At 40.6% G+C, this 24,632-nt stretch overlaps 1 protein-coding gene across 4 annotated transcripts in view; it reads left to right on the forward strand.

The window, feature by feature from the left end:
• SULF2 (sulfatase 2) overlaps positions 1–24,632 on the forward strand; it is a 261,320-nt gene that overhangs the window by 175,230 nt on the left and 61,458 nt on the right. For all 4 annotated transcript variants that reach the window (XM_024207533.2, XM_024207524.2, XM_024207515.2 and 1 more), the window contains 2 exons: positions 6,408–6,647; positions 21,827–21,978. In XM_024207533.2, the coding sequence (XP_024063301.1) occupies positions 6,408–6,647; positions 21,827–21,978 (392 nt within the window). The remainder of the gene's footprint in view (positions 1–6,407; positions 6,648–21,826; positions 21,979–24,632) is intronic.

Raw genomic sequence — 24,632 nt, forward strand, 5'->3', positions numbered from 1 at the left:
TTTTTTTTTTTGCTTGGGGCGGACAAAAAGCCAGAGCCGGCCCTGATTATAAGGGAGCATTGCACAACTTTAAACAAGCATGTTCTCTAATTGATCAGCAACATAACAACCGGGACAACTTTAAGTGAGGAGTTACTGTACTTTATTCATGTTAGTGAGATCTGAGTAACCTGTTAATGTATGTCCCATTGAATAAGTACAAATCTGGCTCAAGAAGACAATGTGCTTGGCAGTTTTCCTACATAGGGAGAGGTGATCTGTTAGCAGCTTTTAAAAGAAAGAAGCACAAAGAGGGGAAATTGGGGGAAAATAGTATGTAAGATGGAAATAGAAATAGAAAGCAAGCGTAATGTTTATGAGAGCATTCATTAAAATTCCAGAGGTTGAATAGACATGTCCACCTACAGGTATCTCTCAAATTTAGCTTCAAAACAGATGAAGTCACTTGGAGATTAATTCAAGCTCTTTAACAAGTGTAGCTGCCAAACACTGATATTAATTGCATGATCTCTGACAATAAAATGCTAGTTAATGAAACAGTCAATATTAGATCTTCAAACAGCTGCTAAAGTTATTTATTTATGTTGAGCAAGTTTCTACTATTGGCTTATACTGAAGAATTCACAATAAATTCTGCTCCTGCAGATAATCATTTAAATTCGTATACAGGATTTTTATATTTCCCTTTTCAATATTTAAATCTTTTAAAGGTGTTAATGTATTTTAACATCTAAAGGGAAATCTAATCTTTAATATTACACACCATTATTGGTTAGCTGGAGAGACTTGACTGGATCCCACTATCATAGTACAGGAAAGTAGTTTCTCATGGACTAATATTTGAATGCTTGTATGACTAATACTCTGTATTTGTGCTGCAATCATATCTTTTGCAAAATGTGATCACAGAGATAAACTTTGCTATGGGTATGTAATAGTGAATGTACTTGGACAAGTCTCTAGAAGAAGGTCTAGTCATAGTGTGAATATTTAATAAATACAAGCAAGCAGGGGATGTGTGGGAAACAGTATGCAGTGAGGCATATTTTTAAGGTGTGGCAAAATGTGTGTGCAAAAACATGTGCAGTAGTATGCACAAAAAACCTGCATTTGTGTGTTTGAATCTCTTATAATTACCTGTCTTTTCTATAGTCTTCAGGCTTGTGCATAAATGCCAGTTGTCATAGGAAATGTGAGGTTTTAAGAAGCACCCGTTACAGCCTGCTCAGTTATTGTTTCAGTACAACAAAGCCCTCTTTCTTAATATGCCCTGTCATGCAGCAGTATTTGAAGAACTTTTGAAAAATATCCTACATGCACACTCCTGGGATCTAGTGCTTCTATCGGCCATACCACATAGACTTCCTTTGCACTTTTCCTCATAATCTTTGGATGGATAATAGAGCCCTTCTGTGAAATGCATTTCTCAGATTCATTATATCCCTGAAAGATGTTGCAGGGCTCATCATAAGACCACCATCTACTCTGAATGTTAAATTGTGCTACTGAAGATCCCTACAGTTGTCATCTTAATATGTATGCGTCCGGGTACCTGGGATGTCTGCATCTCTGTTCTGACCATTTTAGCTCTTCTGTCCTCCATTTACAGTGGAGGAGACGATAAGGGGCTGTCTGACACATAATGCAGGGAAAGCTTCGTTCTCAGATGGTAGGGGATAATTATTAGTACACAAACAGAGTTGTAAAAAAGGAGTGACTTCTCAGTGTCTGCCACAGAGCTTGCACAGTTTTGTAGTGTTTCCTCAATGTCAAGGCCTCACTCAAAGTCTGTAGAGAGTTTGTCTGTGAATTTTCCACATTATAATATTAGTCTAAACAGTGACAGCAGCAGTAGAATAAACTCTGAAGCGAGATCAAGCAAAACAAGTTGTTGCAGCTGATGTCACATGAAGTCCAAACAGAACTTCAGCCTAGTACTATATACCTTTTATGCTTCTCTTTGTACACTGGACAGCTGGATGCATCAACTAGATGACGCTCAGCAAATCTTTCACCATAGATTTTCTTACAGTTCTCCAAAAAGCACACAGTTACAGATAAGGCAACTTTATTATCTATGATTTTAGACTTGTAACAGACCTTTTTCTGAATAAAATGTTGACACTTCAAAGCATAACCTCTCTTAGCACATCAGAATCTAACTAATGAAATCCCGGAAGGTTTTCCCACTCGAGAGAAGATGGTTTGCAGAGATTCCAATCACTGATTAACACACAAGTGATGTTCTGCCATAGAAGAATATAATTTCTATTTTCCTTTAATGTCACCAAGTTTGTGTTGGAGGCAGGACGAAGAAAATAAGTTTTGGTTGGCTGGCTCAGTGTTGTTCTAAAATATTTAAAGCTGGCCTACTTAAGATTGCATGGAAGGGTATGTTTGGTTTTTGCCTTCCACTGATCTGTCACTCTGCATTATTTCTCAAGCTGGGGAAGCAGATTAGATCATATGTTTTTGTATTAAAGACTGTTGATATATAGGGTCTTGTCATTGCAGCAGTTTTATTAAAGAAGGTTACTGTCCCCAAGGGGAGACTTAACATGTAGGGTTATTTATGCACAGATGCCTCTGTCATTTAAAGGGGTTGTTAAAATTGTATTTTAATAGTGGAATGACAAAACATTCCTTCAGCCTGCTTTATTTATTTTTGAATTAGCTCATAAGACGGAGCAGTGCTAACATTTGCAGTTTTTGAGCTCACATACAGTAAAACTGGCTGTTATAATTGTAACTGAAGTTAGAGGCTTTGAAGAGGGATGCTGCTCCCAAAGTACAAACATTTCTATTTTGTGATTATAAAAAAATCTTATCTATTTTTTTTAAGATACTTCTTTTTAGTATGTGCGGTATAACAGGTTCTTTTACAGGGGAGTCAGTCTTACAAATGGCTTTTCGTTCCTGTGATGAAGAATTACAAAAATGAGTTCTGATTAGCTGAAAAGGTTCCTAACAAAAACATTATTTTTGTCTTCAAACAAAATGATCTCAAGAAATCTAATGCCATGGTAATTTTAAGATGAAGACTTGCAGTAGAAATTTTCCTTCATGGAACCAGGGAGTCAGATTTCCTACATGGATTGCAACCATTCTCACCACCCTTTAGATTTTGAGTCATGGTTGTATCAATGTGCCCTGTATCAAATCAACTCACTGTTGCAATTTCATAATGAAATCCCTTCCTAAAGAGCTTAGAAGAAACCTAAACCCATTATTGACAGAAACAATGTACAGTTTGTGCCAGATGGTTGCAGGATACATTGATTAAAGCTGAACTATTAATCCAACTCAACCTTGGGTAAATTAGCCCCAGCTCCACTCCAACATGAAACCTTATGCTAATCCTGATATTGTCTGTAAGGTACTTTGCTCCCATTCATAACAGAAAGGGTTTGATGATATGTAAAGTTTTGTATTTATTTGGGATTTTTTTTAAGTGCATGTTGTGCTAGGAGCAGGTGCCAATTAAACTTCCTTCTAGATCAGGTATAGTCCAAGCAGCAGCAGTGCAAGTTTTCCCCATCAATATGCTTTAATTCTAATCTAGAGGGACCACGTTTACGAGTCAGAGGGAAACTCATTCTCCATGTCTTTTCAATCCTTGATTTCTCTGCACAGAGAGACAATGAGTGCCAATAGTGAAGGTGGCTTCTTTGAAGTGGATGCCTCCCCACCAGGAACTGGGTTGAGTCCAGAGGAATATGTCCCCTAGGAAACAGGGTGGCCATTCATAACAGTGGCTTTTGGTCATTGTTGACCTTGATTGTATTTGAACAACTGAAGGAAGGAATGAGAGCAGCAGAATAAGGACTATTGACTTCAAAAAAGCAGACTTTAACAAACTCAGAGAACTGGTAGTTAAGGTCCCATGAGAACAAAATCTAAGGGGAAAAAGAGTTCAGGAGAGTTGACAGTTTCTTAAAGAGACTATATAAAAGGAAAAAATGCAAACTATCCCGATATGAAGGAAAGATCGGAAGATGAGGAAGAGTCCAATATGGCTCCATCAGGAGTTCTTTAATGACCTGAAAATCAAAAAGGAATCCTACCAAAAAGTGGAAACGTGGATGAATTGCTATGGAGGAGTACAAAAGAATAGCTCAAGGATATAGGGACAAAATCAGAAAGACTAAGGCATAAAATGAGTTACCCCTAGGAAGGAACATAAAAGGTAAGAAGAAGAGGTTCTTTAAATACATTAGGAGCAAGAGAAAGACAAAGGGGAGTATAGGTCCTCTACTTAGCAGAAAAGGAGAGCTAATAAGTGATGACATCAAGAATGCTGAGGTGTTTAATATATCTGGTTTGTTTCAGTCTTCACTGAAAAGGTTAATTGTGGCCAGATGCTTAACACAAATAATATTAACAACAAGGGGAAAGGAGTGCAAGCCAAAATAGGGCAAGAACAGGTTAAAGATCATTTAGCTAAGTTAGATGTATTCAAGGTGGCAGGACCTGCTGAAATTCATCCTAGGGTATTTAAGGAACTAGCTGAAGCAACCTCAGAACTGTTAGCAATTATCTTCAAGACCTCATGGAGGGCAGGTAAAGTCCTAGAAGACTGGAGAAGGGCAAACATAGTACCAGTCTTTAAAAAGGGGAACAAAGAGGATCTGGGGAACTATAGACCAGTCAGCCTAACTTTGATACCTGGAAAAATACTGGAACAAATTATTAAACAATCAGTTTGTAAGCACCTAGAGGATAATAAGGTTATAAGGAATAGCCAGCATGGATTTGTCAAGAACAAATCATGCCAAACCAACCTATTTTCCTTCTTTGACAGAATTACAGGTTTAGTGGATGGGGGGAAGCGGTAGATGTGATGTATCTTGATTTTAGTATGGCTTTTGATACAGTTCCACATGACATTCTCATAAGCAAACTAGGGAAATGCAGACTAGATGAAATTACTATAAAATGGCTGCATAACTGGTTGAAGGAATATACTCTAAAAGTAGTTATCAATGGTTCAGAGTCAGACTGGTAGGGCATATCTAATGGTGTCCCGCAGGGATCGGTCTTGGGTTTGATACTATAAAATAATTTCATTAATGACTTGGATTAGTGAAGTGGAGAGTATGCTGATAAAATTTGCAGATGACACCAAGCTGGATGGGGTAGCAAGCACTTTGGATGAGATGATTGGAATTCAAAATGACCTTGAGAAATGATCTGAAATCAACAATATGAAATTCAATTGTAAGTGCGAAGTATTTCACTTAGGAAGGAAAAATTGAATGCACAACTACAAATGGGGAATAACTGGCTAGGCGGTAGTGCTGCTGAAAAGGGTATAGATTACTGTGGATCACAAATTGAATATGAGTCAACAATATGATGCAGTTGTGAAAAAGGTTATCATTCAGAGATGCATTAACAGGAGTGTCATGTAAGACACAGGAGGCAGTTGTCCCACTTTACTGAACATTGGTGAGACCTCACCTGGAGTTCAGTTCTGGGCACCACGTTTTAGGAAAGATGTGAACAAATTGGAGAGAGTGCAGTAGAGAGAAATAAAAATGATCAAAAGTTTAGAAAAACTGACATGAGAAAAGGTTAAAAAAACTGGGCATGATTTAGTCTCTAGAAAAGACTGATAACAGTCTTCAAAATGTTAAAGGGCTGCTATAAAGAAGACTGTGATCAGTTGTTCTCCATGTTCACTGAAGGTAGGACAAGAAGTAATTGGCTTAATCTTCAGCAAGGGAGATTTAGGTTAGATATTAGGAAAACATTTCTAACTATAAGGATAGTTAAGCTCTGGAATAGGCTTCCAAGGGAGGTTGTGGATTCCCTATCATTAAGTACATAAGAACGCCCATACTGGGTCAGACCAAAGGTCCATCTAGCCCAGTATCCTGTCATCCAACAGTGGCCAATGCCAGGTGCCCTAGAGGGAATGGACAGAACAGGTAATCATCAAGTGATCCATCCCATCGCCCATTCCCAGCTTCTAGCAAACAGAGGCTAGGGACACCATCCCTGTCCATCCTAGCTAATAGCCATTGATGGACCTAACCTCCATGAACTTATCTAGTTCTTTTTTGGAGGTCTTTAAGAACAGATTGAACGAACACCTGCCAGGGATGGTCTAGGTCTGTTTGGTCTTGCCTCAATACAAGGGGCTGGACTTGATGACTGCTCAAGGTCCCTTCCAGCCCTACATTTATAATCTTCTAGTAAGAATCTATAATCTATAATATTGTATTCAGAAATCTTGCATTCCTTATTGGGCTTGTTTTGTCTAATAGATGTCCTTGCCCACTTGCAATTTGTTCTCTCCCCCTCTGCCTGACACTGGTAGACTTAGCATGTGAGCTTGTGGCTTGTTCTTTTAACTGAAAACAAGAAAAACCTTTTGTAAGCTGCTGATGGTTTTCTTCTTTTAGGTTCTATGCAAGTGATGAATAAGACGAGGCGGATCATGGAACAGGGAGGTGCTCACTTCATCAATGCCTTTGTGACAACCCCAATGTGCTGCCCATCCCGCTCCTCTATTCTCACGGGGAAATATGTTCACAACCACAACACCTACACCAACAATGAGAACTGCTCCTCTCCATCCTGGCAAGCTCAGCATGAAATACGCACATTTGCAATATACCTGAATAACACAGGATACAGGACAGGTAAGACCCATGCACCTAACCATCTCTCCAGCTGCTGACTTGTGAACAAAAAAAAACAGGCACAGACCTCGCAGCAAATAGAAAAGCCAGTGTCCTATCTTCTAGTTTATTCTTGCAAAGGGCCACAGTAAATCAGGGTGCTAGAGCTTCAGCTTTGCAAGCAGCTTTGACACCATTTTTTCTTACTTCAGTGTATAAGACTGTTCAGCAGGTTGTGGAGTTGGAAATAGGAGGACTCACTCCAGGAGCAGCATATCTTGTTGGCATGGAACTGAATCCAGGGCATGACATACCACATACAGCACTTACATAGTGTGCTGCTAAATGATACTTTGATGCTCCTAAGGTGGATAAGGCAGAACCTTCAGTGAAGAGGAAAGAAACTGGGAGAGCGCCAGGGCCTAGACTGAGGGAAGGTGGAGTTCCTCTTAAAACAGATAAGTTAGTTTAGTAAAACTAGGGAAAGAAGAGAAGAAACGGCACCTTGGTCAGTGTGCGTGTGGGTTGGGTTGGGGTAATTGGTTACTATGGAGATGATTTCCCAAATAGAAGATTAAGAAAACATTTGAGCTGAGGAATAGGCAGCAGGAGCAGATGAACTCTTGAGAAACAAAAGCTCCTGTTTGCGTGCAAATGCCTCGTAGTAATAAAGAGCCTAGGAAGAGGAATTCAGAAAGTATGAGATGCTGCTTCAAGCCCATTTCCTTCTGGTGTCCACAAACCCTGCAGTGCAAGACCTTGCCCATTACTTTGAGTTTACTAGCACTGAGCTGCTCATGCAGCTGATCTTGTAGGTCAGGAAGCATGATTTCATACAAAATCCTAGGTCTGCATACATTAACTAAACTCTTTGGGGCAAGGACTGTCATTTACCGTATGTTTGTATAGTACCTAGCACAGTAGATTCTTGATCTGGTTGACGCTGCTAGGCACTTCTGCAATATTAATGTTAAATAGTAGCCATAATATTTTCTAACCACTCACGTGGGCACTTGGTGCTCAGACAGCAGGGAGTGGTCTTCAAACAAACTGGGTATTTCCTTGCTTTGTTTTGCTCAGATAAAGGCTTGAATTAGTCTTGAAATCGAGGAAGTGTGGCTACCTAATTACTTGATAGAATTTCCTTTCATTTATCGCTCCTGGCATTAACATCTATGACCCTATAAAATGCACATGACGCTGAGGTCATGTTTTCCTCTTTATAATGCATTTGTCCTTTGTTTGCTGCTATTTGATCATTGTAATTGTTGTTGTAATATTCAATGGCCAAATCATGAACACTTGCTGTTCTTATTGACTTCAGTAAGAGTCACAAATGTTCATCTCTCAGGATTTGGACTCAAATTTACATAGGAAGTTCAAGTAAAAATAGTCAGTTTTAATATACAGTAAATCTAGACAAAATTTTCAACCTGTCCCAGTTTCAAGCTGTCCCCTGGTACATGCCAAATTTATTGTAACATCTGTTGACATGCAAAACATACCACTTTTGTGAATGCAAATAGAACTGTGTGACTGACCTTTCTGGTATGAATGAAATCCCCATTAATGCAGACAAATACAGGATTTTGATCATAGAAGCAAATTTGACGGTGGCCACTAACGAAGGCTGGCTGAAACTCTAGAGCATGCTGTTCATTTATGATTCCTGGCTTGAATTTACTGATAAGGAGGGTGTATCTGCTGTGTGTGGCAGTTCATTTTACCTGCTTCGTCCAGAGATCTTATCAGATTTACCTGCTTCACTAACTTATCTCAAGGATTCACATTTTAGAAGATTTGCTATCGCACTCATTATCTCACATCTCAAGAAGAAGCTTCTTAGGAGGGTATTTTCAGCTGTGACAAGTAAAATTTCACTGTTGAAATGTGAGGTCCTGTTTGAAAATGGCTGCAGCCCTGAACAAAGTCCCTGATTCAGGAAAGGCTCCCTATTAAAGAAATGTAAGCACATGCATAAATCTCACTGAAGTCAAAGACCGTGACACTGATTTGCTCTGAAACTATATGATGATTTTGTTTCATGTTAGTCTTTTCATTTGAGGGGGGACCATAAGGAAGGAAGCTCTCGTACATTCATTTTCAAATGGGGAGATTCAAAACTTTAAGGGGGAGGTTTTATTTTAAATATTTATTTATTTATTTTGTTGTTCCTTTTAGCTGCCAGTCCAGTTACTTTCTCTCTTTTCTTTATCATTTCTTCCCTCCTTTCTCTTGTTAACGCTCTTCTCTCCTTTACCTTTCTTCGTTTCCCTGCCTCTCCCCTTTTCCACCTCCCTAGTTTCTGTATTTGTTTGACTTTGGCCCTTCTCATTGTGGTTTCAGTGTCTATCCCTGCATTATGTCCCTGTTGCAGACTAGGATTCTCACCATTCTGTGGGATCTTCCTACCTGTTCTCTTACCTGCACTGTGGTATTTTCTAGTGGCAATGGAAGCAGTGGTTTGGAATTGTTCAGACTCATGCAGTTCCAGTCAGATTTATGCAGCTGCTGCTGATACCCCTGGAACAGTGCCACTTAAGTGCAGGCAGGAGAACCAACATGACGCAGGATTCTCCCACGCTTGATCGAGTGGAAAAAGTGTAGGAGGGCAAGAGAACAGTATGATAGTCCCACAATCACTTCCTGAAGTTTAGTCTCTGTAGTTTTTAAACTCTCTACCAGTCTATCATATTTATAGAGCACCAATCAACATTGCTTGAGCACCATAAACAAGACAGTGAAATCCAGGCAGTATTGAAGTCAGTGGGTGTTTTGTTACTGAATTCAGCAGAGGCAGATTTCACCCAGAGTGCATAAGATTCAGGACTGAGCTGTGGTTTCACCCTTCTGTGGATCAGTTAAAATAAACACTTGGACGGTACAGAGTTTGGCTTTTCCTTTCCTTCTGCCACCAAACCTGTAGCAACTGAGAGTATATATGTGTGTCATCATGAGCATTAATTTGGCTTGCAGTCTGGAAAATTCTGGTGTCATGAGGGGTAACTATAAAGGCTGCCTTGTTCTGTCTGTGCATCTCATCCATGCAGACAGTGTGTTCCTGCTCTCTGTACATCAAACAGTCCAACTCAAGAGCTTCTCATATCATTGCCTTATTACACATTGTGGGAAATTATACAGGAAGGACAATTTAGGTAAACACATTAAGTCAGCTGAAGATTCATTTATGGAAAAGCATGGTGAAAGCTCTGATGCCTGAATCATCATGATGTGAAATAATGGGCACTGAGGCTCAGACCTTGAGCAGGAGACGTCTAGAATGGAGGGAAAACAAAGAGATCTTGTGATAAACATTTCTGAGTGTCTGAGAATTGACTGCCAAATATTCCGTGTATAAACATTTACAGAAAGAAGGTTCTGTTTTCCATGGATACACACATCTTTTTTAAGGACGCGGCACTTAAAATGCAGGATACACTGTTGTGGAGGTGTATTTTTCCTAATAACAAATACCAAGATATTTGATTGTAACACTAACCTAAACTTTTTCCGTAGACATTAATGAGTTTCTCTTTGCTTTTTTTTTTTTGGTTGTCTTACGGATTAGGTCTTAAAATTGGTGACCCATTCCAGAATATTATAGGTTTTTTCAGTCTCACCTACAGTCAGGAAATGAAAAGGCTTGTGTAACTAATTAAATTCAGCTCTGGTGAAAGTGGGTATTGGCTTCAATGAGGCTTCAGTGGAAGTTATGTTCACTTACATCAGCACTTAACTTGGACCAAAATGCAGCAGGTGCAACACATTTATATATGGGCCAGATTAGGTCATCCTCACTCATGTTGAGTAGTAACCTACTGCAGGTATAGCCCAGTGTTTTAAGCGGGGCTATTCACACAATAAAAGGCTACTCATTTTGAGTCAGGATGGCAGAATCTGGCCTTATGACATTAGGCTCATACTTGAATTATACAAGAAAATTAATAAATACCAGTTTACACCATTCATTTTTTATGAACTGAGAGAAATATCATTATAGGAAGCCTAGCTCTGCTATTATTTGAGGTTTCCTGGGAATAAAAGTAATAATCATACTTAGCACTTTCGCAGGCCCTTACAATAATTAACTAATTAATTCATTAAAATTCAGTCACAATGTTCCATTTCCTTCAGTTAGTATTAGACTAAACAGATACAGTAGCTGACTGCATTCAAATAATTATTTTTCTGCATCACTGTCTGAGGTTTTGACATTTCAGAATAACTTTAACATAAATTTAATTCTAAGAAATAGGAGAAATGCTATTGGTAAATGTTTATTAAAGGAGGAATGAACCCAGAAAAGATGTGACTGGATTATAATGTTCAAATACATGGCAAGGGCAAAATTCTCAGATTCTCAGCTCTTCCCTGCAGCATCCTGCTTTCCACTGTTATTTATTACTTCTATTATAGTAAATACTTGGAGACTCCAACTGAGATTGTACAGTGCCTGGCACAATGGGGTCACAAATGCATAGTAGGAAATAGCCTGTGCCCTGGGGAGCTTATAGACAAGACAGACAAAGTTGGGAGGAAAAACAGAGATATCCAGTGGTGATGTGACTCGCCCAAGGTCACGCAGCAGGTCACTGGCAAAGCTGAGAACAGAAGCAAGATTTTCTAGCTTGCAGTCTGGTGCCCTAGCCACTAGACCAAGGGTGGGCAAACTGTGGCCCATCAGGGCTTTGGATCAGGCCCGCAAGATTGCCCCCTGTGGCGCCGTGGGCCCCACACCGCTCTGCAGAAGCAGCTGGCACCACTTCCCTGCGGCCCCCGGGCGGGGGGGCAGAGGGCTCTGGACGTTGCCCATGCCTCCAGGCACCGCCTCATGCAGCTCCCATTGGCCAGGAACGGGGAACCGTGGCCAATGGGAGCTTCGGGGGAGGTACCTGGAGGCACAGCAAGGGCAGCGCACGCAGAGCCCGCCGACCCCCTCCCCCAGGAGCCGCAGCGCTTCCTGGAGCGGTGCAGGGCCAGGGTCAGGGTCAGGGCAGGCATACAGGGAGCCTGCCCTGGCCCCGGTGCACGCTGCTGCCACCCTGGAGCCGCTTTAGGTAAGCGGTGCTGGGCTGGAGCCCAAACCCCTCCTGCCCCCCAACTCCCTGCCCGCACCTTGCACCCCTCCTGCACCCCAACTCCCTGCCCTGAGCCCCCTCATGCACCCCGCACCCCTTCTCTGCCCCAATTCCTTGCCTTGAGCCCCTTCCTGCACATCGCACCCCCTCCCGCACCCCGCACTCCCTCACGCACCCCAACCCCCTGCCCCAGCCCTGCATACAATTTCCCCACCCAGATGTGGCCCTTGGCCCAAAAAGTTTGCCCATTCCCGCACTAGACCATGCTTCCTCCCACTGTGAGTTCTATGCATGTTGGGAAAGAATGTATCCCAACTCAGATATCTGCTTTCCTGTGTTCAAGGGGTTTTTTGTACTAGATGAGGAACTTGGAGTAAAATTTTCAATAGTGCCTAAGTCACTTTGGTGCCTAAATTCCATTCTCAGAAGTGATTTAGGCATTTAAGTTCCTAAGTCCATTGACTTTCAATGACTTTCAACTCCTATTGGCCTAAATTACATTACTCTCTGTTTTGAAACATCCTAGCAGGGGCTGTCAGACCAATAATACCCTATTTGTAGACAGTTTTGGAGACCTCTACGCTGGAAAATAACCTGGACGGAGGATTTTTGCACATAAAATTTACTATGGTTGCAGTTATTGCAGGGAGCAACTGGGCACCATGTTAAAAGAAACAGAAGTGAAGGGTAGATCTATAGCCCATAATCCACTGACTCTAACAACGTTATCTTCTCTGGCAAGCAGGGCCTGTAGCAATGAAGTATAGGGAGATGGAATGCCCTGCAGAAATTAGAGAGAACAAAATCTTCAGGGAACAGGCTCTTGGATTTCTGGTCTTTTGTGGTTTGGAGTCAGGAGAGTGGCTCCAACTCTCACCTCATGTAGCTGACTAGTGCTGAATCTGGCCTCTGCATGCATGTACCTCTTCTACAGTGTATATCGACAGGGCTCTGAGCATTTGTAACTTATTATGTAGATGTACTGTGAGCTCTTATAGAATTAAGAGGGAACATGCTATCTGGAACTCTGTTTCCCTGGCTCTTCCCCCTGACTGAACAGCCGAACCACAGCTGGGCTTCATGCAGAGGCTGCAAAAATGAGAGGCATCTGTACACTAGAGAGAATTCCACTGCATAGCCACCTATCCCCTCTGGCTACCTACTCTGACTTATTCTACAGGTTTCCCTAAGCATTCTGTAGACGAGAGGAGCATATGCCCTTCTATAAATATCTTCCTAACTTAGATCCACAGTGTAGTCCAGGGTCCAACAACGCTTGCCTCTGTACCTGACATGAATACATCCATGGCTGTAGAAGTAAACCAAAGAAAGTATCTGTGGTTTCCTTTTGCCCAGCCACATATCACTGGCACACCCCCCCCCCCCTTTCCCTTTTGCCTGACTGTATCTGTTTTCAGCATTGGATATTTTAGATTGTCAGAAACACCTCATCTTTTTTCCAGTAATTTACTCTTATGATAGGATGCCAATTCTAGCATTTAAAGTATAATGGCTTTGTCATATTGATTTATCATTTCTGCCAAGTAGCAATTTTTAGAGTGGTATTTCTTAAAAATAGGATTCTTATCTCATAGCCTTCAAAACAGCAAAAAGCTAAATAGAATATTTGCACATTATCAAAATGCTTTCAAAATCCATGCTACATCATTTAGGACCATAGTATTTACAGATTGAAAAGACCTATCAGATTGTTGGGCCTGTCTTTTTTAAAGGGTAGCATATCGTTTCCTAACACAGCATGCATCGGATATTAGGCAGGATCTTAGCCAAAAGACTGAGAAGAGATTTCCCCCATATTGTCTAGGATCTCTGTCTGTCTAGGCATGTATTCCACAATCCTCATTATGCTAACTGAGTACTTCCTTTCTGATGGTATTCTCCAGAACTCTGTCTTTTGCGGAACTGTCATTCAGCTTTTCAAAATCATATTGAGGCACAACTTCTCTAAGACACCCTTATTTTTTATGACTGCAGAGGCTAATCCACAGAGTGGTAAGGTTACAATCAAACTCCAGGCAACAACTCTAATGCAGCTTGCTCTTCTAAGAGCTCAGGCATATTGTATGTTGCCCATACTGTTTACAGACTCATCCAGCGCAGCAGCAACACGTGGTTTGTTAGGTAGTGGGAAAGTTTGGCTTGTTGTATCCAGCTCAAAGACAAAGCAATAGATTTTGTGAAATCTCTTAGTGGAACAGTCTAGCAGAACAGAACATGGTAACTGCTCTGGCAAGCAACCGCCTGCATCCATAAGCCGTTATGGAAAGGACATTCGGGAGGCAGACTAGCAAGCTATGTTGAATTGTAACTCCCTTACTTATATATCAGAAGAAGGATGGTCTGGTGGATAGGGTGCTAGTCTGAGACAGGGGAGACCCAAGTCCAGTTCCCAGCTTCCTGTGGGACCTTGGGCAAGTCACTTAGCCTCTCTGTTTTACAAATGGGGAGCTGAGGCACAGAGATAATAGCACCTTCTTACCTCGCAGGGGTGCTGTGAGGCAAAATACATTCAAGATTCGGAGGTGCTCAGATGTTATGGGAAGGGGGGAGATTAGTACCTAAGATATAGTTAGATGCATCATAAGGGACATATAGGTCAGCTGTTATGAAAGTCCTGGTGCTCTACATCTTACAAAGGTCATTGAAGAAAAGATGGGAAAAGTGAATTAGGTGAACATATGGAAAATAATCTATCTGTAGAATCTTACAGTTCTTCTGTCTGGATGGAAATTTAGTAGAAAGGAATTTGGTGGTCAGGGTGGGAATTTTCTCTTAATTAGGTCCAATAAGACTATATTGTTTCCTTTGCATATTTATTCATCAGCCAGTGTTTTTCTAGTGCTTCTTCCAAGTTTACTGCTAAATGGAAAAAAACAGGTTCTGTTTCAAGGGGGTAGACATTTCTTCTTGCACAACATAATCTAATACCTTCCCAGAGTTTGGCAATCAGGGGCTTTCTCAAATCCTGTGGACAAACTGACCTTGAATGAAATTCTCTTAAGGGTATGTCTACACTTAAAACGCTACAGCAGAACAGCTGCAACTGCGCCACTGTAGCACTTCAGTGTAGACACTCACTGCAGGGAGGGGCTTTCCCATTGCTATCGCCAATCCACCTCTACAAGAGGTGGTAGCTAGTTTGACAGAAGAATTCTTGACCTAGCACTGTCTACGCTGGGGATTAGGTCAGGATAGCGACGTCTTTCACAGATGTGGATTTTTCACACCCCTGAAAGATGTAGCTATGCCAATGTAAGTTTTCAGTGTAGACCAGTCCTGAGTTTGGAGTTGACCAAAATAAATTGGTGCTGACTCTGTCACCAATAAAGGTTCAGAATAAACCAGATAAACCTTGGATTATGTTGCTCCTTATTACAAAAGTTTATCAATCCAATACTGGATAGGTTTATGATATTTTTACATGAAAGAGGAAATGTTACATTTGAAAACTGGAGGATAAATCCTAAGAATGTGATTCTTTTTGGGCTTGTGTTGCAAAAAGAGATAGTAATGCCATGTGGTCAGTTTGTAATGTACTATGCTTCTAGGCGTTTGGGGTTTTTTGTTGTTTTTTGGGAGGACAAGGGGGAGCATTCTGGGAAAGTAGCAAACTAGAATAGTCACAGCTGGCCGTCAAGATCTGTAAAGGTCTGAGTGGCAGGGCATAGAGAATATGGCTGATAGGGCTTTTCTCCATTCAGCACATGCTGGCTTATTTCAGGAAAAGGGATCTGGGCCTTACAACAGTAGACTTGCTCCATTTACTTGAATAGTCCCATTGGTTTTAATGGGAGCACGCTCTGTCCCATTGTTTCCATTGGGATTACCTACCTGAGAAAGACAAGCAGGAGTTGTCTTATTATCTACATTCTTCTGTTTTAATTCCTTGTTGACCACTTCCAAATATTTTGGTAAAATTCTTCTGTTTTAATTGACTCCACTTCCGCTCTCCCCCCCCCCCGCCCGCCTGAGCCAGTAAATAAACATTGGGACTGAGCCTTGGCTGCATCTGAGGAATGTGCATTACAGACTCAGGAAGGTGCACAAAGATATTGTAAAACGTACATTTGTGTTCCCTAAGGTGTGTACCAGACCCATCCCCTGGCATAAATTAGAGCAGTCTAGAGGCTGCTGTAATTGCACTGGCTGCCGATGGCCGACCAGGGCTTTTAGGGCAACCAGGAATCAGCGGATCATCAGGATATCCTTTTTCACTCCAGCCCCAAATTCTAAATCAACTTCTGGGAGAAGGGGGTGTGTATGAGCCCCGCCCCCTACTCCAGTTCTATGCCACTAGAGATTTCCCTACAGTGCTGGGCGGGGTACACAAGCTTTAGGGCAGCTTTCTGCCGACAGCAGACTGTAATGCAGAGAAAAATCTGGGCTATCATGTGCTACAAACTTTTTAAAGAATGCACCTAATACGTCTCTTTCTTTAATCCTAGCTGACTATTACGTTCCTCAAAGATTTCATCATTTTCAAGGACTGTGTGGCAGATGCACTAAATCTCTGATTTCCAGCAAACATTTCATGGTTTTTAAAAAAAATCCCTATGAGCCAAATTGTGCCTTTGCTTATAACCAAGAATCAATGGAGTTGGATGGGGTTTGAGGGCAAAATGTGGCCCTAAGCTCTCCTTTTCATCTTTCAAAAAGGATTTTGTGTATAAGAACCTATTGTATATTTTCTATGGCTCATAAGATTTATAACCGTTACTGAGCTAATAATACTAATAGCAGATATTTTAACTTTTTGCAGCAGAGCTACAATTCCTATTATTGCTAAATGCTAAGGGCCAGATTTTCAACTGGTCAGTTCAACACAATTGGGGATAGTTCTTCAGAAGAGCTCAGGAGCTCAGTTCCCATTTAGGCACCTAATCAAAGGCCAGATTTTCAGTAGAGCTCAGCACGCAATGTGCTGAGGTCTTTTGAAAATCTGGCCTTTTATTTTGGTGCCTGACAGAGCTGAATTCTTCTGAAAAACTGTCCCTGGGAGAGAGATTTTATACTGACTACCGTTGGAGTAAATGGCCACATTATTAACTCAAATCTATCAGTGTTACACCACTTTAAATCCATTCACTTTGCTACCAGTGTGAGTGCAGAATTTGGCCCGATGTGAGTACTGAACTTGACCTTGAGAGTTCGTGCTTGTTACTAGTACACATAAATACCCTGCCTTGCTGAAAACTCTCTCACTTACACATGATTTTATCTGAATGCCTTTTACAGAGCAAGAAAGTGTTACAAAATAATTTTGGCTAGATACGTAATAGGAATCAGAGCAGAAATGCTGCTTTTCCATTCAAAACTGAATAGTTGCAAATTTTAGCTCAAACACTTGACCTGGAAAAATTAGAAACAGAAATGGAGCAACTCAGAGGAATAAACAAACCCATATGGAAAACTTTCAGATTGGCAGCTAAAAACCTTAACAAATGATTGGAAAGACGGCTGCTAAAAATATATCAGAGTGACTGCAAAGTTCTACAGCGTACTTGACACGTGATATCTGATTTGGAATGTAGAAGGTTAATAGTTATGCCACAGAGGTTTGAGGTTAAAGTCACTGCAGGTGTGTGCAGTTTAACAGGGTGTTAACTGGGTAGCAGGTGGATATAAATAAGTAGCACGGGGGTATATAAAGAGTTTTGAGGGGAAGAAATAATAGGCCTGGTCCACACTGGGGGGCGGGGGGGCGGTTTTTTATCCTTCAGCAAAATGTTTCTTTAACTCTAGCTGCAACTCCAACATGCACTATAGGCTCTTCCAGGTGGTTGGGAGTGGTGGAAACTTTGGGGAGCCGAGAACTTGGTGGGGTCATAAAATCTGGCAGGAGAGGTTACCTTGTATACAGGACTTGCCATTTAGTTTCATCCTATCTGCCGTGGACCCTGCTTCACCTATTCATGGGAGAGACTATGTTGTGTAGTAATTTTTAAACCCACTTTATTATTATTACATGTATAAAAAGCATTTAAAACCATCTGGATATATTTTTACAGTTACTTCATAGACTGGATGTTGGAACACAGCTGTGCATATATAGCTGTGGTCCCTGAAAATGTTTGCTAATGAAATCCTGGAGCAGTTTGGAATTGGATGCACTGAAGGCTTGCATTCGCCACTGAGCAGCTGTCTATGGTGATGGGCTGGACTGAAGCAGAAAAAGAAAAGTGTGTTAGAAGCTTTATGCTATGAAAGCAAAATCTTCCCCAGCAGAAAAAGCGCTTTACTGTAGCCCCATATTTTGTAGCACAAAGGAGCAACGTTCGGAAGAGTTTAAATAATGAGCCTTTTAAGGTTCTTGAGAGGAAGGGAGGAGAAAGAGAGATGTGAAATGGAAGGTTAGAAACTAGAGAAAATTACTTAAAGTACTTTGACATCCATGAAAGATTATAAAGCCGTCCTGAACATACAATGGCGGATATGCAAAAGGTGCTGGAAGGAACTTCCCTCAGACTTTCCTTTAATGCCTCTACTGAATGACAATGAAGTAATTCTTTGCAGAGTGCTGCTTTTCTGCATTCTTTAGCTGGCTCAGCCAAAGGCTTTAGGAACTGACTGGTAAACTGGAAACTGGGCTTCCATGAATGGGGTGAGGAGCAGTGCCAAATTTAACTCTGTTTGGATATAATATATGGGTGAGGCACAAAAGCCTTTAGACTGCCTTGTACGTACCTGCCACGGTAGACAACAGTCAATATCTCAATCCATTATCCCCTGATACTGGGCCAAAACAAAACAAAATCTCCTGCTCTGTTTAATTACCCACATATCTTTGTGGTTTGCCTTTCACTTTCTAAATATTGGATGTTGCTCAGAAAGCAAAGTCATTTGAGAGAGTATTTGTGCTGTGCAACCCTCTAAAAGGACGTGACGATTTTTATCCATTTACAGTGAAGTGGATTTTGCTTTGCTAGTTGCTGTCATCTTAGTTTGTCTGATTTTGGTGACTGTGGTCTTATTAAAGTGGGAAGTGTGATCTGTTGATTAGAACAGGGGAACTGGAATTCTTCACAATGCTGCTGACTCGGTCACAGACTTACAAGAGAGAAGGTGGGTGAAGTAACATCTTTTACTGGACCAACTTCTGTTGGTGAGAGAGACAAACTTTTGGGCTTATACAGAGCTCTTCTGCAGGTCTGGGAAACTTAGGGCTTGTCTTCACCTACAGAATTACAGCGGCGCAGCTGCGCCACTGTAGCACTTTAGGGACGACACATTTATGCCGACAGGACAGTTTCTCCCGTTGGCGTAGTTAATCCACCTCCATCAGAGGAGGTAGGTATCTCGACAAGAGAAGCTATCCCATTGACATAGCTCTGTTTACACACGGGTTAGGTTGGTGTAACTATGTTGCTCGGGTGTGGATTTTTCACATCCCTGAATGATGTATTTATACCTATACAGGTCTGTGGTGTAGACCTGGCCTCACTCAGAGTGTCACAGCTAAATACAAAATGGAACAGATTGTTTAGCATAAATAACTAATGCACATTTCAAGGGCCCATTCAAGGTGAATTGGCCCATTAACACCCCTCCAGTCTCAGAGAGAAGAAGGGGGGAGGAAAAGCAGCTGGGGGTGGTGGGGTTGTTAGTGGGTTCTAGATTGTTGTCAGATTGTTGAATAAATCCAGAGTCACTATTCAGTCCATGACTTTTAGTGTCTAGCAAAGTTATGGATTTAAGCTCTCAGACTCATCTTTTGAAAGTGTTGTGCTGGTTTCCTTTGAGGATGACAACTGATAAGTCAGATATAGAGTGATCGCTTTGTGAAAAGTGTTCACCCACAGGTGATGTGGTGTTTTTTTCCCTGACTTTTACCATTTTCCTATGTGAGTTCATTCGAGAACGCAGTGTTTGTCTGGTTTCACCCACATAGTTGCTATTGGGCAATTTAGTGCACTGGATGTTGTGATAGGCATGTGTAGGACCCATGGATCTTGAAAAATGTGTTGTGGAGGTTGTTGATCACTGTAGTAGTGGAGATATGACTGCAGGTTTTGCGTGGTGACTGAGGTTTTCAGTTGGTGTGTCTTGGTATGTGGGGAGCTTGCTTTTGATGATGAGCTTAGAGAGGCTGGGGCGTTGTTTGAAGGCCAGAAGAGGGGGTTCAGGAAAGATTTCTTTCAGGATGGGGTCACCCACTTTTCCTCTAATATTCTGGGACCAACATGGCTACAACACTGCATACAGACTTACCAATCAATTAACCCCTCTGTGGCTCAGTTGCTCATCTATAAAATAGCAAAAACAATGCTAACCCACCTTTGGAAAGTTGTTTAAGCTCCTTGGATGAATTTCAAAGTATTTACTGTATTTATTCATTTCTGTCTCTTCAATGGATCGTCTATCTCCACGTACTGTCTTCTGCATGTCAGACCATGATTCTTTCAGCACTTCCATCTGTTTTAAAAGATCCCAGATTTTGCCTCCATTAGTCATGGCTAGGGAGACACATTAGTTGACCACCTTCATTTTCTGTTGAAGAGGATGATGGATAAATTTTTTCCAGTTACATTTTGAAATTCCTCTGTAGCTCTCCAGGTCTGATCTTATTCACTAAATGTCCCTGAGAAGTTGTCCATTTATTCACTGCTTTGAAATAATATTTCCATCTTTATTGCTAGTCCCATGTTCCCCATCATGCTAGTTCCACTGAGATTTTGGGTCACATTCTCAGCTGGTGAAGTCAGTGAAGCAGTGTCAACTTATGCAACCTGATGATCTGTCCCTTTGTCCTCAGGTACATCTTTTACCCATTTTTTTTATCGTACCTAGATTGTGCACTTTAACTTCTGTGTCTTATCAAGTAGGAACAGTGTTATTTGTGGATGATAAGAGAATCTCTCTCACATTGACTTAATTCCCTTTTTGGACAAATCCTCAGATGGTGCAAAAAAGCGTATCTCCGTTGACTTCATTGGAGCTGTACCAATTTGCACCAGCTGAGAATCTGGCCCACCAATTTCAGTGAAAATCCTCCTTATCTGAACAAATATAAGGGAGGTCAGAATCTGGCACTATTGCTAAGATTTTCAAAACTGCCTAAGGAATATGGAATCCAATTCCCAATAAAAATGTATGGGAATTGTGTATCCAAATCCCTTAGGCTCCTTTGAAAATCTCATTCTACAGCTTTAGGGGGAAATGCTGATCTCAGATCACTCCTCTGTACAACTACACTCAGATCTGCTCTCTCTACATACACATACATGTCAATTGACAAGAGCATCATCATGAGTTGTCACATTCATTGTTCGATTCTGGGTTCAAAATCTGTATAATCTAAAGAGGAATGAGTGTGATGGTCTCTGCTCTAGCCCACTGTGGGTGTGCTGTTAACTTTTAACCTTTAAAAACTGCTGTACCAGGTATGCATCACTGGGGGTATTAACATCTTGGTGAATTTGTGCTTTTCTGTATAACATTAATATTTTGCATTTTTCTCCTCCATTTTCTGTTAAGTAATTTGTGTCACTGCATCTGAGGCTTACAGGAGCCTGGTCAGTCTGAACAGCTATTCCGGGAGGAAGACTCACACACCTGCATAGCTTTCTTTAATGTCTCTTGTACTCTTCATTTCTTCTGCCAAACAGGCTGCTGGTCCATTTCTTTTAAGCCTTTGAAATTTCATCACTTTGTGAACTGCCTCATTTGTTGTTGTGTCTCCCACACCAGCCTGAGCACTTACTTAGCTGGAGATAGCTTAAATGAGTGTAACCAATATGAAGAGGGCAGCTAAATTGGGTGGTTCAGGGTAGGATGAGGTAATGTGGTAATTGGCATTATTTGAGACATGTTGTGCTCAGTTTCACTGACCCTGAATGTATCAACCGCTATTATAGGTACTTTAAATGCAGTTTGTTATTAGTTTGATCTGGTTTATTTCTTATACAAGTGGTGTGTAAATGCAAATGACCTATAACATTAGAGAGCTCTGAAATGCAGGGAAGGCTGTACGCAGAATTTCATAAGACATCTCACTATATGCTGTCCATGTTTAACGTACCTGGATGAAGTGTGTGGTAAAATGTGGTCTCTGAGGTGTTTGTATTATACCTACTTATTCTAGCTCTCCTTTCTCTCCTCCAGCTTTCTTTGGGAAGTACCTTAATGAGTACAATGGTTCCTATGTGCCTCCTGGCTGGAAAGAATGGGTTGGATTACTTAAAAACTCTCGCTTTTACAACTACACACTCTGTAGAAATGGCGTGAAGGAGAAGCATGGATTTGACTACTCTAGGGTAGGTCCTATTGATTTATTTTGAATTTTTTCCCTTTGGACATGACTGCAAGAAGAATACAAACACTTTTTGGATTCAGTCTAATTAAAGTATTCATTTCATAATTGAAAGACAGTGCTAGTAACATCTGTTTCAGCCCCGAAGGCAGCTTCTTTGGATCATACATTATCTTTTCACTTCTGGTGGACGTGTTATTTAAAATGTTCTTAGCAGCTTCAAGAATATAAGTTACACGTCCTAAGACTGTAAAAGCTTCAATATGTCTTACAAGTTCAGAGATGGATTTAATTGCATCAAGACTGGTATTTCACTGCTCTGCACTTCAGTTAACACTCACTGGGCCGGCCTCTGGCCTGTTACACTGGTGTACAACTGGAGAAATAAAACTGACTTCAGTGGGGTTTCACAAGTGTAAATGAGATTAGTATCTGATTCCTTCTACTTAGGGTGGGTGGGTGGATTGGTTTGTATGTATGTATTTGTTAAGTGAAAGCCTGTTTCGTGGTCACAGTATGATAATTTTGGGGAGTCCACAATGCATCTGTTTATCGCACATTAAAACTGTCCTTGCTATGTGAATGCTGTGGATGTGTAACTGTTACATATATATCTTTCTAAAGTACTTGAGGATACTCTACCTTGACTTAGCTCACTAAAATGTTTGGCACCCATCTCCCCAGCACAGGCCCCACCACTTCCCTTTCTCATCTCATGCTGCATAATGTTTACTAGCAAGGAGAATGTTTACTTGAGCAAAATGCATGCATTTGTCAAAGCAGCCAGCTTGTGTGATTTCCTAAAGTGGGTTGCAGAATCTCTGATTTATGGCTGTAAATAATTTATTGGTAAACTGGTTTGGTTAGAAAAACTGGAACCTGAAGGAAACAGTCCAAGAGTGAAACGGGGCATTGTTTGAAGGAGGCGGGAGGGGGGGGGGGGAAGCGAATAGCTACAAAGTGACATCATGTAGTTCTGGATTTAGAAGTAAAAGGTTATAATTATAGTTAACTATAACGATAGTTAATTCTAACTGTAACATCATAATCATTTGTAAGATAGATTTACATGAGAGGAATTCAGTTCAAACACACCTCGCCCTTTTTATTTAAAAAATACAAATGTTGCCTATACATGTTTTTGCTTTCCTGGTGGTGTGTACACAGAACATTTCAGTTTCTTTAAGAAAAATGTAGATTATTTTTGTTTGTTTGGTTTTTTTGTTTAATGTGCTTTGTGTCAGAAGCTGAACCTTAATAGGTTTCTCAGGTTTCTTCTTCTATTACCAGCTGATAAAGGGAAGGGACAACTGATTAACAGAATTATGCCTCTCTCCCATTTCACTTTTAATCTGTAAAGGACAAGAGTGCTGATCTTAACATCTAAACTATTGGAAATGTTGAATTAGAAAACTTTTCAGTGGAATAACGTGATGTCAATGATTTTACTGGTCACTGTTCCCGGTTGCTCCAAAGGGAGCTAAGGAGGGAATACACACACTTCAAAACCCTCAACTCTGTTTGGTATATAAGGTATTTTTAAAATGCTCACATTTTCATTTTGTACAGCTCTTCATATTTTCATATCTAAGCTGTATGAACACCTATCAGAACTCCTTTTTCCAAAAATCCCTGGTAGAAAGTAAATGTTCCAAATGACCATCACATCTTTGCATATAGATTATTACTGTAATTCCCTGCCAGTAGTGTACAAAGCAACATGTATTAATAGTAACATTTGGAGTCAAGTGGTGGATCGATCAGTAGTTGAAATATGCTACTGTATGTTTCCTCCCTGCCTTTTATGTTTTTCTTTTAATAACTAAATTGTCCACTAAGGGACAAGTTGAAGTAATGTGACTCCAGAGAGATTGTTTTAATGACCCTTCCACATCATAAAACAAATACCTTTTTGTTTCTAACATCTCTGCCCCACTGGCACACAGGTTAGCAAAGCCGACTGGTGCTTCCATGGGCTATTGACCTCTTAGTTGTACAAATTAAATATTTAAGATCCAAATTTAATACAAAGTTCATATTAAAGGATAACTGTCAGGTTAAGAATTATATTTTTAAAACCTAGATATCCTTATTAAAAATACCGTTAAAGTTAAAGAAAAAATCCCATTTTTAATATTATTATGTTAGCTTACTTTTTGTTAATTCTTATTTTAGACAATGGAGGCCACGATTTTCAAAAGTGAGTAGTGGGCACACACTCTCTGAAAATCGGGCCCATTAAAAGTATTTCAAGCTTGGCACCTCACAAATTGAGGCAAACAAAATCATTATTCACTTTTTTAAATCTAAATATTAGCCAGAAAATGTACTAGTTGGTTACACTTTTTCTATCAGTTTCTTATCTATTTAACTGTGTATGTATTAGCATAATTTGCCATATTTAGGTTTTTTTAAAACATCGCATTTAATTTTTTTAATCTGTCTTAACTGGAGGCTTAAATAAAAATAAATTCATGGCAATATTTCCATTTGGTCTTAGGTTTTGCAAATGCTTATTTTTACAAAATTTTAATTTGAGGGCAATTTTGACCTGTCAACTGCCCTTGCCCTTTAGAATGGAATAGAAATCCATATTCTCTTCACAGGCCAGACGCAAGAACAAAAGGTCTTTCTGTCTTCATTATGTCTTATAGCAGG

The sequence above is a fragment of the Terrapene carolina genome, unplaced genomic scaffold (genome assembly GCF_002925995.2).
Source record: "Terrapene carolina triunguis isolate 2854851 unplaced genomic scaffold, T_m_triunguis-2.0 Scaffold130, whole genome shotgun sequence".
NCBI classification, from domain to species: domain Eukaryota; kingdom Metazoa; phylum Chordata; order Testudines; family Emydidae; genus Terrapene; species Terrapene triunguis.